The 13,095-nt window shown below is 53.1% G+C and overlaps 1 protein-coding gene across 2 annotated transcripts in view; it reads right to left on the bottom strand.

Annotated features, from left to right (window-relative positions):
- SV2A (synaptic vesicle glycoprotein 2A) overlaps window positions 1-13,069 on the bottom strand; it is a 13,972-nt gene extending 903 nt beyond the window's left edge. Inside the window, exons 1-12 of one of the 2 annotated variants that reach the window (XM_006168495.2) lie at window positions 12,948-13,069; window positions 8,406-9,385; window positions 6,398-6,578; window positions 5,451-5,602; window positions 5,200-5,333; window positions 4,462-4,551; window positions 4,133-4,243; window positions 3,878-3,966; window positions 3,160-3,324; window positions 2,815-2,948; window positions 1,107-1,313; window positions 325-484 (exon numbers count right to left, since the gene is read on the bottom strand). In XM_006168495.2, the coding sequence (XP_006168557.1) occupies window positions 325-484; window positions 1,107-1,313; window positions 2,815-2,948; window positions 3,160-3,324; window positions 3,878-3,966; window positions 4,133-4,243; window positions 4,462-4,551; window positions 5,200-5,333; window positions 5,451-5,602; window positions 6,398-6,578; window positions 8,406-9,027 (2,045 nt within the window). In that variant the 5' untranslated portion in view covers window positions 9,028-9,385; window positions 12,948-13,069. Of the gene's footprint in view, window positions 1-324; window positions 485-1,106; window positions 1,314-2,814; window positions 2,949-3,159; window positions 3,325-3,877; window positions 3,967-4,132; window positions 4,244-4,461; window positions 4,552-5,199; window positions 5,334-5,450; window positions 5,603-6,397; window positions 6,579-8,405; window positions 9,386-11,129; window positions 11,261-12,947 lie in introns of those variants that run through there. The other variant, XM_006168496.3, reaches the window with a different exon arrangement.
- Window positions 13,070-13,095: the final 26 nt, after the last annotated feature.

The raw sequence follows: 13,095 nt of genomic DNA, 5'->3' as shown, positions 1-13,095 counted from the left end.
GGGGGGGAAGGGAGGGAGGAAGGAGAGGTCGGAGAGGGAGGAATGTGCCGTTGGGAGACAAGGGGGAAAGGAAACCAGAAAATGAGGTTAATATTGGGTTACCACGAAAGTCAGGATGCATATTTGTGTAGAAAAATACATGATTTTCTGGACAACCTAATTGTTAAGGCTTCAAGGACCAGATAGGGAAGATAGCAGCTTTTAGAGGAGGAACTCAACAAGAATGTGTGTCCTCATCCCTAGAGACACTTCCCACGCAGCCCCATCCCCGCCCTGCCCTTTGTGCCCTATACCCACGGCCCTGACCCCCCTCCACTCCAACACCTCTTGTCCGAGGGGTAGAGCTCGACAGTCAACACGTCCAGCGCGTTCCAGGATGCAATGCTGACGCCCCCAAAGAGGCAGAGCAGAGCGATCATGGCCGACTCACTGTTCCCGAAAGACAGGAAGAAGCAGGAGACACAGGACATCACGCTGGAGCCAGCTGGAGCAGGGACAGGAGAGAGCACTGTGAGCCTCCCCCCACAGTGAAACCCTCCCATAGCCCACCTTGTCCCATCAGCGAGCTCTGAGACAGCACGGGACAGGGCTTTCCTCTCCCCTCGCTCTCTGGAAGGAAGGCTTTTCACTCATCCTCAACCTCCCTTATATTAGCTGCTTGTTTATTAATAATCAGTAACAGCTATTAATTCAGTGCCAGCGACAGGCCGAGCAACTGACTGATGCTTTACGTGCACTGATCTAAAACATCGGTCCTACGAGACAGGTACCATCACCACCTCCATTTTGTAGATGACGGCCAGGCTCAGAGACGTTAAATAACTTGCCCAGGGGAGGTGGTGGGGCTGAGACTCAAACTCACATCCTCAAAACCTGTGATCCAAGCACATGCCCTTCTGCCTACCTTCTTTACCCCTTGGAGAAGCTTCTGTGCAGGACCCACCCCATCCTGCAGCAGCCCCTCAACAGAAAACCTGATAGAGACACCCCCCCCCAATCTTGCACACCCTAAGGTCAGAAGCCTGTTGACAGCCTCCCCGGCTCCCGGCCCCTGGCAATTAGTTCTGATCCACCAGCACCCCCCGCCCCCCAGCCTGTCCCCTTACCAAGCATTCGGAGCCTGCCAATCTTGTCCATGAGCAGGGCAGACACGATATTCCCAGGAAGCACAGCCAGCGTCCCCAAGAAGCTGACAAAGTACACCATGTAGGCCCCTTCGCCTGTCCCCGTCACATCTAGCGGGCAGCCCTCCTTGTTGTGCAGGAAGGTGCTGTTCACCAGTCGGCTGTTCACAAACTTGTACTCAAACAGGTCTGGGGGTGTAGGTCAAGACAGGCAGGCAGTCATAATAGCAAATGTGACAGGGAGGCTGCTACTGTTTATGACTCAGGGCTCTGCCTTTGTGGGGGGTCAGCATGGAGGGACTTTCAAAATCGGGGCACTCATTACAAAACATCAAATAATATCACCATGGGAACTAAGAATTTTTTTTTTTGAGAGTTTTTTTTTTTTTTTTTTTTTTTTTTTTATGGGCACGTTGTCCCCAGAAAGACAGAGAAAGCAGAGATACAGAAAGCGAGAAATCCCCCCCCAGGGGGGATGGCCATGCCACAATCCCTTCTCCTCCATTCTTCCCTCAGGATCTTGGTGCACACACACACACACCCGGTGTGCATTTAAGCCACCAGGTCAGGGACTCAAACCGTGGTCGACTACATGGGAGTCCAACGACATAGCAATTACGCTAACTGCTGGTCCTGGGAACTAGGAATCTTTACAGCAGAGAATGACCATAATGTATCAAACATGTGACCATTTCCAAGTTTTCCCATTCATAGTCTTTGCTTCCTGTTCATTCTCTTTGTCAGTCCTTACTGACTATAAGCCATAGCAGTGCCATGGGATTAGGGCATTTTTCTGAGAAAAAAAAGATTAAAATACTGGGTCATCAGAAAAGTCATGATGTATTTTTTCTATGTTCTCCTATGCAAAAATGTGTCATGACTTTTCCAATGACTCAGTAACAAAAAAAATTGTATCTACTGTTGTTTTCCTGCAAGGTAGGAAAAACACATCTAGTACTCCATTTAGAGGGAGAAAACCTTAGTGTAGCTCAGAAAAAACAATGGTTTGTGTACATAGGGTTTGAGAGTCACTGTTAAAGAAGTGGATTAAGGATCCCCGACCTTTTGTCTACCACATATCCCTTTCATTAGTTTTCTTTCTCCCACAGACCGTCTTCAATTATTTATGCCCTCTTTAAAAATTAATACTACCAGGACCAGCAGTTGACATAATGGCTACGTAGCTGGACTCCCATGTAGTCGACCACGGTTCGAGTCTCGAACCCGGTGGCTTAAACTCACACTGGGTGCGTGTGCATGCGTGCCCAAGATCCCAAGAGGAGAGTGGAGGAGAAGGGATTGTGGCGTGGCCATCCGCTCTGGGGGGTGATTTCTCCCTTTGTCTCTCTGTCTCTCTGTGTCCTGGCAAGCACACACACCCTATAGCAAAAACCTCTCCAAAAAAAAAAAAAAAAAATTAACACTACCACGCTAAATTATTATGATGCCAGCCAAAGGCGAAGAAACTTGATGTTTCTGTCAGATATTCTATCACAGGAAAATGTCCAATATCCATTAAATTTTCCCAATTTTTGGTGGTAGCTAGTAACTCCCATTTCCCTTTTCCCCAGGACTCCAGAGGGTATTCATCTTGAGAACCCTAAGCTGGTGAATGAGAAAAGGCCTTTCTCCCCTCATCCAGACTCCCCCTGACCCTGCGGTCCAATACCCAGCAGCCGCCCCACCTTACCCGTGTTATAGAACACAGTGTTGATGAATGTGCAGTTGCGGAAAAACGTGTTGCTGGATGTGACATCCTCGAAATAACACTCCTCGAACAGGGAATCCTCGAAGGACACTGACTTCAGACGCAGCCCAATGAACCTGTAAGGCCAGGATGGTGAGAGACGCTTCCCCTCATCCTCACACCCTCCTCCAAGACTCACTCCCTCAGTGAAAGAATAGGAAGCTCTGCATTGAGGAAGAACCACAGATATCTGCCCCTCAAACCCCTGATCTTGAACTCCCAGGCTCATAGAAGAGACAAGGAGTGAAAGGGACCAGGGAGGAGTGAAGTTTAAAGGTCCCCACATACTTGTCATTGAAGTACTGCCCTCCTCGGTGGATCTGATTCTCCAGCGTGAAGTTGAAAGTCACGTGCTCCACGCGCTCTCCGGGGAACACTTTGGTGCGGGCTGCATAGTCCACCGCCTGGAGATGGCGGATCATGTCAGGAAACCAGACGGTCAGGCCGTAGTAGCTGAAGAGTCAAAGGCGAGGACTCCGAGATTAGAACCAGGCAGTCCAGACCAGCCTATATGAGGCCTTTGCTCACCTCCAACCTCATCGCTCATGACTTCTTTCACCAGGTGGTGTGTGGTTCTGGGGACCTAAGGTTCTTCTCCCCTACTCACCACGCTCTTACCTCCCAGGCATTTGCTGTCCCTCTGCCTAAAACACTCCCCCACGCCCAAGCCCTCAGTCCATCCAACTCTCATTCATCTTTTAGGACTTAGGCCCACACCCAGGGCCCACACGCTCGGCCCTTCCCCACCATGGCACTTGTCACACTGTTTATGTTGGCCTTGCTCCCTGACCAAGACGTCAACTCCATGAAGACTGGGACCACGTCTACTTCCAGCCAGCGCAGTACCGGCACGGGGTAGAAACTAACACTGAGCTGGCTGTAATACACATTGAATGAATAGACGAAGTAGCGGAGCCGGGTGGGGCATGAGGTCTGAACAGCTTTCCCTCATTATTCACCCCCTCACCTTCATCTTCCCCACCTCTCTCAGCCCACCACCCCTCACCTGAACGACATGGTGAACCACACACCCATCATCATCAGAGTGATGCGTCGATATTCTGGACCAAAACAGGAGAGGAAATTCCCCCAAACCTACAAGGGACAGAGCAAAGGCAGGCGGTGGCATCGACAGGTCCCCATTTTTCAGCCTGCCACCTCCCTTCAGTTCGTCCATCATCCCCACACATAGGCGCAGGCCCTGCCTTCCTTTCCACCTTTTCCATGCCCTTCTCTCTCTCCACCATCCCTTCCCCATTACCTGCCCCCCCAGGCTCAAGGCCCGGACCCCCCAGCGCTGGTACCAGGTCCCTGTGTCTGACTGGATCTCAATCAGTTCATCCTCCTGGTGAATCGTCTTAATGTGGGTTACCTGGGGTCAAGAGAAGAAGTGAACAGTCATGCACCCTGTATTTCCCAACCCCTTCCAGGTGCCTCAGTGTCCCCCGCAGTAGCATAATGGGAGGCAGGGGGTGGATATGATACCCTACGAATCTATGGGGTAGAGTGGTCTGAGCTATCTGGGAACACAGGGTATCCCGAGAGGGGCAAGTGGGCGCTGGGGCTGCGGTGGGGAGGGCTGCGGCTTACTGAGAACACGCGCTCAGGATGCCCCTTGGCTCGCATGTTGGTGTCATGAACCTGCTTCAGCACCATCCAGGCCTCATCATGCTTCCCGTTCTAGAGCCACAGACATAACCCCCACATCCAGGTCAGCCCCTCTCCAACCCAGCGTTACAGACCCCCTCCCTCCGCCTGGTTTCAGGAGCTACAGGGCACAGAAAGCCCCCCTCCAGCCCCCTGACCTATGACATGCATCGCCCACTCTGAAAGGGCCCAAGCTGGGGTAGAGCAAGACGTAACCAGACTGAGGCGAGAGTGGGACGGGGCGGGGGAGGCCCAGGGGGCAAATGCAAGCACAGGTCCTGGGGACTCCCTGGTACAGTGGAAAAAAACTGCCAAGAGCAGTCACGGGCAAGTGCGTGGACAGAGAAGGGGCAGCATCCTGACCCTGCAGACCAAGGTGTAGTTGGAGGAGGAGAAAGGAGGGCAGGAACTTCCACTGAGCTGTAAAGTCAGCGCTAGGCCTTCAAGGGCCCTGCCTGCAACATTTTAAGCCATCCATAGTTGAACAGGTGCCCTGACTTCTCCAACCACACAGACCCTCTGGAGACAAAGGAGGCAAGATAAAGTTCCCCAGAGCACGGACTCTGTGCAGAAAGAAGGCCACCACACAGCATCGACTCAAGCCCACAGTGGGTATTTAAACACGGGAGCCCCCGCTGCCCTCTCCCCTGCCCAGCCCCGCCCAGCCCCAGCCCCATTCACCTCCAGGAAGAAGCGGGGGCTCTCAGGCTGTGTGGTCAGAGCCCCGATGGCAAACACAGAAGGAAAGGCGCAGACAAGGACAAAGACCCTCCAGCTGTGGAACTGGTAAGCAGAACCCATCTGAAAACTCCACCCTGGCGGGGACAGAGGCACGGCATCAGCAGAGAGGCACCAGAGGCTGGGAGCTCCCACACAGGGACACGAGAAGAGGAGGAGGGACAGAGCTAGGGTGGATTTCTAGGGCTGCTCACCATAGTGGGGAATGATGGCCCAGGCCATGGCAGCTGCATACACTCCACCGATCATCCAAAACATGCAGAGCCAGCTCAGGTGCTCCCCGCGTTTCTCCTGGGCCAGAAACTCCGAGAAATAGGAGAAGACAATGGGGATGGACCCCCCGATCCTGGAGGGTATTTCAAGAACTCAGCATTAGAACAGAGAGGCCATATTCCAGATCCCAAGTGCTCTGGGTCCCCAGCGCCCTTTGATCTTGCAGACTGAGAGAACCCATCTCACATATAGTGCCCAACCAGCTCCGCTCACCAGCCCTCTCTGGTACTGTGGGAAAGAGGCAAGGAGGACTCAGGGAAAGGGAAGGAACAAACAGTAAATCTTGACGATAACCACGGAGTTGGAAGAGAGGGAAGACTGTTGGAAAAGTAGGGGGGAAAATCATCAGAAGAAAAAGATGAGTAAAGAGGAATCTGAGGGCAGGTGTTATGGGAACAAGTCAGAAGGGGCTCAGAGAGAGGAGGGCCTGCTGGTGCTCGAGGAAGTGCATGGGTGGGAGCTCCAGAGTCACAGCAGATACAACTGTTAACAGGGTACATGGGCAAATGCAGGAACTATGGAGACTCTGGGAGGGATAACTGTGGCTCACAGGGGCCAAGGGTGCGGCAAAGGCCCGCTAGGCCTCCTCATGGAGGCAGGTTTAGAAGCGGGACTGGAGGTAGGCCGGAGGACTCAAGAGTGGACCAGATATGAAACAACCTTCTAGATGGCAACAGACAGGCCTAGACCAGGGGAAGCTGGCCAGAAGATTGGGCAGGGCGGGGGAGGGGGTCATTCATTCATTCATTTAACTCACACATAGTCGAGGTACATGTGGTATGTCTGCCTGATGCTGTGCGGAGCCCTAAAGACATAATGGTGGCCAAGGTACCATCTGTCTCAAGGGCCTTAGGAGCTGGACACTCACCCAACTCCAGAAAGGAGGCGGCAGAAGAGGAACGTGCCATAACCCTGAACGAAGGAGGAGAAGAAGGCAAAGACGCTGTTGACTGAGAGCGAGATGAGTAGACACTGTCTCCGACCCAGCCGATCAGCCAGACCTCCCCAGAGGAAGGCGCCCACCATCATGCCCAGGTAGACGATGAGACCTGGAAAGAGGAGGAAGACGAGGCAGAGGGGCATCTCAATTGAGCAGACACAACTCAGTTCTCCCACTTGCTGAGTATTAAGGGAGCTGAAACTGCAGCCTGATGGGTCAAGGATCTACAGAACTTCTAGAAGCTAAGTCTACTCAGAGATGAAAGTAGAGTGAGAGAACATGAATTGTGTAAGCAAAGACAGAAAGTCATCTCTGCAGGTCAGGGGTTCAAAGGTAGAAATGCAGATATGGGAGACCCCAGAGTTGTGCGATTCTCCCTCTCTCTTCCTCCTCACCTCCTCATTCTCTCTGACATTCTGTCACACACTCGCATACATGACACCCAGTCCCTGGCTCACCTAGAAGTGGGAATGGATCTGCCTAGATTCCCAGACCCTCCAGGATCCTCTCTGTCCTCTCCACTTTATGCTTTCAAAGCAGCAGGAGGGCTTTCTATCATTCTTTAGGAAATAGGCTCGAATTCCCTCAATCCTCCCAGGGAATCCCCTGCACAGAATCCATCTTTTACTCCTTCCTGTCCCAACACTTCTAGTCCTCAGACTTTCCTATTTCTTACTTCCTTCATAAAATCAGGGTTGAAATAGAGCTTAAAATCCTCTACTCCACAGGACAGCTCCACGGTATAGTGGTAACATGATACTTGTGAGGGGCAGGATCTCACATGGCTACCTGGCATGGAATCCCCAGCTCAGACAGACTAAGACATGCTGTCCACACCCAAGTGCCCCAGATTGGATGGGCTAGGGAACTAGAAGAAGGGGATCACAGGGTGACCAGACCCCCAGAAATAGAGAGGAAGCATCTCTCTCCCTCTCTCTCATGTACACACATGCTCTCTCTCATGAATAAAGAAAAACAAATTTTTAATAGTCTTTTAAAAAATCATCTACTCCAGGGACCAGCAGATGATGTAAATACTACGTCGCTGGACTCCCAACCACAGTTCAATTCCTGAACCAGGCAGCTTAAAACTCATGCCAGGTGCATGTACATGCATGCCCAAAATGCCGAGAGGAGAATGGAGGAGAAGGGATTGTGGTGTGGCCATCTTCCCTGTGGGGTGATTTCTTGCTTTCTGTCTCTTTGTCTCTCTGGCAAGCTGCACACCCTATAGCAAAAATCTCTCGAAAAAGAAAAAAAAATCTACTCCAAACTTTGCACTTTACCCATGCCCTAGGAGGAGACCTATCTAAGATCCCAAGGCAATTTTGTAGCAAAACAAGGCCTAGATCCTTTCTCAGTTACCCTAGGGGGTTTTCTCCTTCAGGATCTCTATCAGGAGGGGCCAACAGAGACCACTCCCTGGCTCCTGGACACTCCCAAGTCTGAGAGCAAGTGTAAGCAGCTTCTCTGGCCAAAGAACCAGGACCTTCTCTTACCTCCGCCACCCCAAATTATACAAGGAAGTTTGTATAATCCATGTTATACAAGGAAACTACGGCACTTCCCAATTTATACAAGGAAGTTTAAATACTGGCTTCTTATTCCCCATTAGGGGAATAAGAGAATAAGAGGAAAGGCTATGAAAAAAGCATTAAACAGTGGGCCATCCCATCAGGACCACCACCTGCAGAGCTAACTAAGCAGACCACCACCCACCCACTGGCCCAAGCCCCTCTTTCACTTTACTTTGATCCAGCCCCCGAAGAAGAAATTGACAGTGAGGGGAGCATGCACAGAGAAATCAGCTCTCTGGGAACATCTCAGGAGCAGAGACTGAGGGAGTCCAGCCGGTAAGGTCAGGAGTTCCCAGGGACAAGGGTGCTTCCAGAGTTCAGGGCAGAAAAGGGCTGGAGTGCCCCACAACATGTCTTACCCAGCATGCCCTTGTTGGAGTCAGACAGGCACATGTCTTTCTCGGCGCTGGGCAGCACGAAGCCCACCACAAAGACCTCCACACCATCAGCCATGAGCGCCAGACCAAGCACGAAATACAGTGTCCACTGGAAGCGGCCGTGGCCACATTCCCGTAAGATAGCTTCATACTGCTGGGCCAGTTCTTCCCGTTCTTTCCGCCGCTGTGCCTCTCCCCGGCCCCCAGGAGGGCCCTCCCCATCACTCAAGCCCCCCCTCGCCCCAGCCAGGGGTGCCCCATCTGCCATCCGCTCGCCTTTGCCCCCAGACTCTGCCCGGGGAATCCCCTGATATTCCCCCTCGTAGATCTCATCATCCTCGTCGTGGCCTTCAGTGGCATCACTGGATGCACCACCTTCTTCCTCGTCCTGGGCCCCTTCCCCTCGGTAATAGCCGTCAGCGGGGGCAGGGTAGTCGTCGTCATCCTCCTCCTCCTCAAAGCGAGAGTAGGATCTGCGAGAATATTCGTCCTGGACTCTGTCCAGACCCTTCACCACCTTCTTGGCCGCATGCTTCTTGACCTCCTTGGCAATGTCTTTAGCCCCACGGATGAAAGCTGCCCGGTCTCGGAAGCCCTCTTCCATGGTGGGCTTTGGGGCACGTCACGGGATCTCCTCTACTCCCTGCTGCTTTGTCAGCTTTTTGCTCAAGACTCGTGGAGTCGAGAAGACCCCTCCCCCCCGTTTCTTAGCTGCAGTGTGTTCCAGTATCTTTGGGCACAGGATAAGAGGAAATCGGACCTGCCCAGTGAGTGTCCAGAAGAGAGAAGGAGGGGCAGGAGCCCTGGCCTATACCCAGTTTAGTTGGGTGGGCGGGGAAAGGGAGAGGAAGGGGGACAGGGGAATGGGAAGGGGAGAGGGAGCCAGGATGGAGGGGCTGAGCTGCGGAGCCAGGGTAACTCAGAAAGGGCCTTCTGCTTCTTTCCCACCAGCCTCTGGAGACCTAGGGAAAAATAAGAGGGAGAGAAAGGACGCTGTGAGTGCTAAGATGCTGAAGAAAGCCAATATAGAGCTTTCTTAGCCCAGAGCCTGGCCAGGACCATATGGCACAGCGATGGTCTGTTTGCTTCCTTCAGGCCCCAACTCAGTACAGAGCGATCACCATCTGGGCCAACTGTGGGTCGCTCACATCTAAGTCCCCTTCCTTTGACCTTGGAGAGACCAGCCCATGGGATTTGCTCCAGAGTCATGGTCACCGACCCTGTCGCACATCAAGCTCAGATCCCTTGCTATACCACCAAAGTACAAAGAACAACACCGGGAAACAGGAGGAACCAGGATTCACCTCCTAGTCTAGTCCGGGTTTCCTTTGGGAGGGGGCGGAGCTCGAGGAGGCCGCGAAGAGGACAAGCCCTCCAATCAGCGCCTTCAGTCCGTCCACGGAGGGCGTCTGAAGGTGGGGCTTCCACAGTCCCTCCCTCAGGTTCCGTGTTTACAGGACTCGCTAGGAGGGATTTTCTCCCAACAGCGGAGTAGGTAAAAGTTCGGGTTTCCAGAGCCGGATTTGGGTTTGACTCCCTCCTTTAGCCTTCCTAGCTGAGGGATCTCGGGTGTGTTTCTGAACAACCCAGCTTCAGTTTCTTCTTTAAATTAAAAAGGGGAAAAGTAAGGACTAAATGGCATATAATATATACAAGCTCCTTGCCAAAGGATCTGGCACACACAAAGTGGTCGCTAATAGCTATGACTCTTGTGGTGCCAGTGATACAGTAAGAGGTCCTTCAAGGTCCCAACGCGAAAGCTGCCTCTGGGCGCTCTTTGGGGTGAGCTGCAGAGAGGGAGACTGGCAAGGAGAACGCTGGTTCTATGCGAAGCCCTTGACACTTAGATGGCTGGTGTTGAAATCCTAACTCTGCCACTTACTGACTGTTCTTGGGCAGATTACTTAGCCTTCCTAAGCCCTTATATGTAAATTGGGGATAATTCCATGGAAAGAATCTCTGTTGCACAGAGTCAGTGTGAGATTCTAACCTCACAGTGTCTATAAATATTCAAGTCCTTCCTTCCTAGTGTACTGAACAATGTGCAAGAAGCAAGAAGCAGCAAGGGACAAGCAGGGGAACACACTTAGACACTGTTGTTTCCTCCCCAAACAGAGACTCCTAAGTCCCCTCTCTGCCTCAACTGAGGCCACCAACTGGGCTTGCATTAGGTCCCTCCAGACAAGCAAGGTAGGACCCCAGAAAGGGGGACGTAGAACCTAAGAATGGAGAAGAGGGCAGATTGAAAGCTAAGGCCGAGAGGGTAACTGGCTATGGCCATCCTCCTTCAGACTGTCATACACAGGCCCCCTTTTATGATGGGGGAGGAATGGAAATGACTGATCAAACTCATATGTTTCCAACAGGAGGTTTAAGGTCTATAGTCGCACCTCTTTCCTCCAGGGCTTCTCTTCCTAATCCCCCTAATCCTTTCTGCTCCTCCTCCAAGAGTCAAGGAAAAAAGGAGTCCACAAATACCGCATTGCGTAGAAGGCTAGTGTAGAACGAAGGGGGCCTTAAGCATCCCCCCAAAAAGATAGCCTCTAGAAAGAGGCATAGGGTAGTCCTCCTTTTCCCCCAGAAGCAGAGGAAGCAGGTCTAGATTTTGATCAGAGATCATTCCACTAAAAATATCCCTCCTCTTTCTCTTCCCACCCATCCAGGGCCTTCATTAAATGTCACACACACACACACACACACACACACCCTAGTAGAAGAGGGAACACTATGTAGTTCAGAGAGAAGCGCTGGCAAGCAGAGCCTTAGCCCCTCAGGAAAGATGCAAGCAGTGGACCAGAGTGACCAGAGCAGTGACCCTTGTCACGTCTTCTTCTTCGTGGTTCAGGGCCCAACCATTCCTGCAAAAGAGAGGGAACTGTGGAATCCTTTCCATGTGTGGCAATTTGCTTCATGTTCCTTTCTTTGCTAACCAGGATCTCCCGGAAACTCCGAAAGGGGCAGGTGGGCCTCCCAGAAGCCACCCCCTATGTCTGTTGACATTACCCTGGGAGCACATGGAGGACAGACAAGTCTCCCACTGTCACAGCAGGAGAGAGAGCTCAACAGCCAGCTCCCCCAGGGCCAGCAAGCCCAGGAGGTCAGGAGGGAGAGAAGACAAATTCTTTGAGCTAGTGAGGAAGTGGCGCTATTTTTAGCCCCAAAAGCAGCACAGGGTGGCTTGCCTATGGGAGAAAGGCAAGACTTGGAGAGGTGGAGGTTAGAGGAGACGAGATTCGGGGTTACACAGTCCTTTAAGGCTGGCTGGCTTCGCCTGACTAAAAAAATGTGCCCAGGAAATTTGTTATAAGGTGGAGAGAGGCAAGGGACCCCTGAGCAAATGCTTCCTTCAGAACAAGTCGCCTAGCCCTGGGTGGGGGGTGGGGAGTCCAGAACCCCTTTTACCAAATCCTTGACGTTGGGGGCCACCCAGATCCCCAGCCACCCTAGTCATTAACAAGGTAACAAGGTCATTAAGAAGCAGTCACTTATCAAAACGTCCGCAGGGCAGGCGGAGGGGGTTGGATGTGGGAGGTGCCTGAGCGCCCCTCCCCATTACAGCTGGTTGATCGAGCCTCAGCCCCCACCCCAGGACGCCAAGGCTGCGCTCCCCCGCCCCATCCCACTCCAGGGTTAGGAAGATGGGAGCACCCATAGTTCTGAGGGGGAAAACGAAGGTGTCAGCTGAGAATGCGCTCCGAGGAATAAGGAGGGGCAGGGACGCAGGGGCGTAGGGAGACCTCCACACGCACAGGCACAGGCGTAGAGACCTCCCGGAACAGCATTAGCGGCGACCACCCCCCACCACCACCCCACATCTCACCTCGACTCAGCTCTGATGTGAGGCACGAGCCCCTAAAATGAACTAAAGCGCTTCCCTGAGCGTCTGCCCTCCCCTTGGTCCTGGTGTTGGACAAATGCCCGCCATCACTCAACACCCCTTCCCCGCACCCAGTGCAACTCCCTTGCCCTCTCCATCGGCGCCCCCAACCCTGGGTCGTTCCCCACCTCTGTCTACCCAGAACTGCCATTCCCCTTCCTTCCATCCTTCACCTGCCCTTCCTCCACTCCCTCCCCGTGCGCCCCCCAAGTCCAGGCGGCAGACTGAGGCAGCGCCCATTCTCAGCCCCAGCCAAGGTCATTTATCATGGGGGGGGTCAAGGCAAGGGAGAGACTGGAGTTTGAGGGAGCCACATCTCACTTAAAAACCCCCAACCCCCATTCCCACCACCACGTTAATCTCCCGAGAGGGTGTTGGGGACTGAGCTAAGGTAGAGAAAAACATGACACGTACATACACACACACACACACACACACACACACACACACGTATGTACATCTTGAACCGTACAACCGAAACACATTCCCATCTTCAAATAACCACCAGCCCCCTCCCCTCCCCCCCCAGGGGACTGTCACCCTCCCCAAAAGCAAAGCATCAAAGCATCGGAGGATAAAATGGCTGCAAGGCAAGGATGCTTCTGCTAAGGGGCGGGGTGAAGGTGAGAGACAGAGAGAGGTCTCACCTGGGCTGGGTTCCCCCGGTAAGGGAGTCCCGATGCGGGCGGGGGTCCCGGCCGCTGGGCTGAGGCGGCAGCGGCGACTGCTCCGGGTACCAGGGGAAGCGGCAATGCAGACCTGCCCCCCCACACTCCGGCCCCGCCTCCGCCCCCC

This window comes from Tupaia chinensis, unplaced genomic scaffold (assembly GCF_000334495.1).
Source record: "Tupaia chinensis unplaced genomic scaffold, TupChi_1.0 Scaffold145814_1, whole genome shotgun sequence".
NCBI lineage: Eukaryota > Metazoa > Chordata > Mammalia > Scandentia > Tupaiidae > Tupaia > Tupaia belangeri.
Note: the sequence above shows the minus strand (reverse complement) of the source record. Positions and strands in the feature narration are given on the sequence as shown.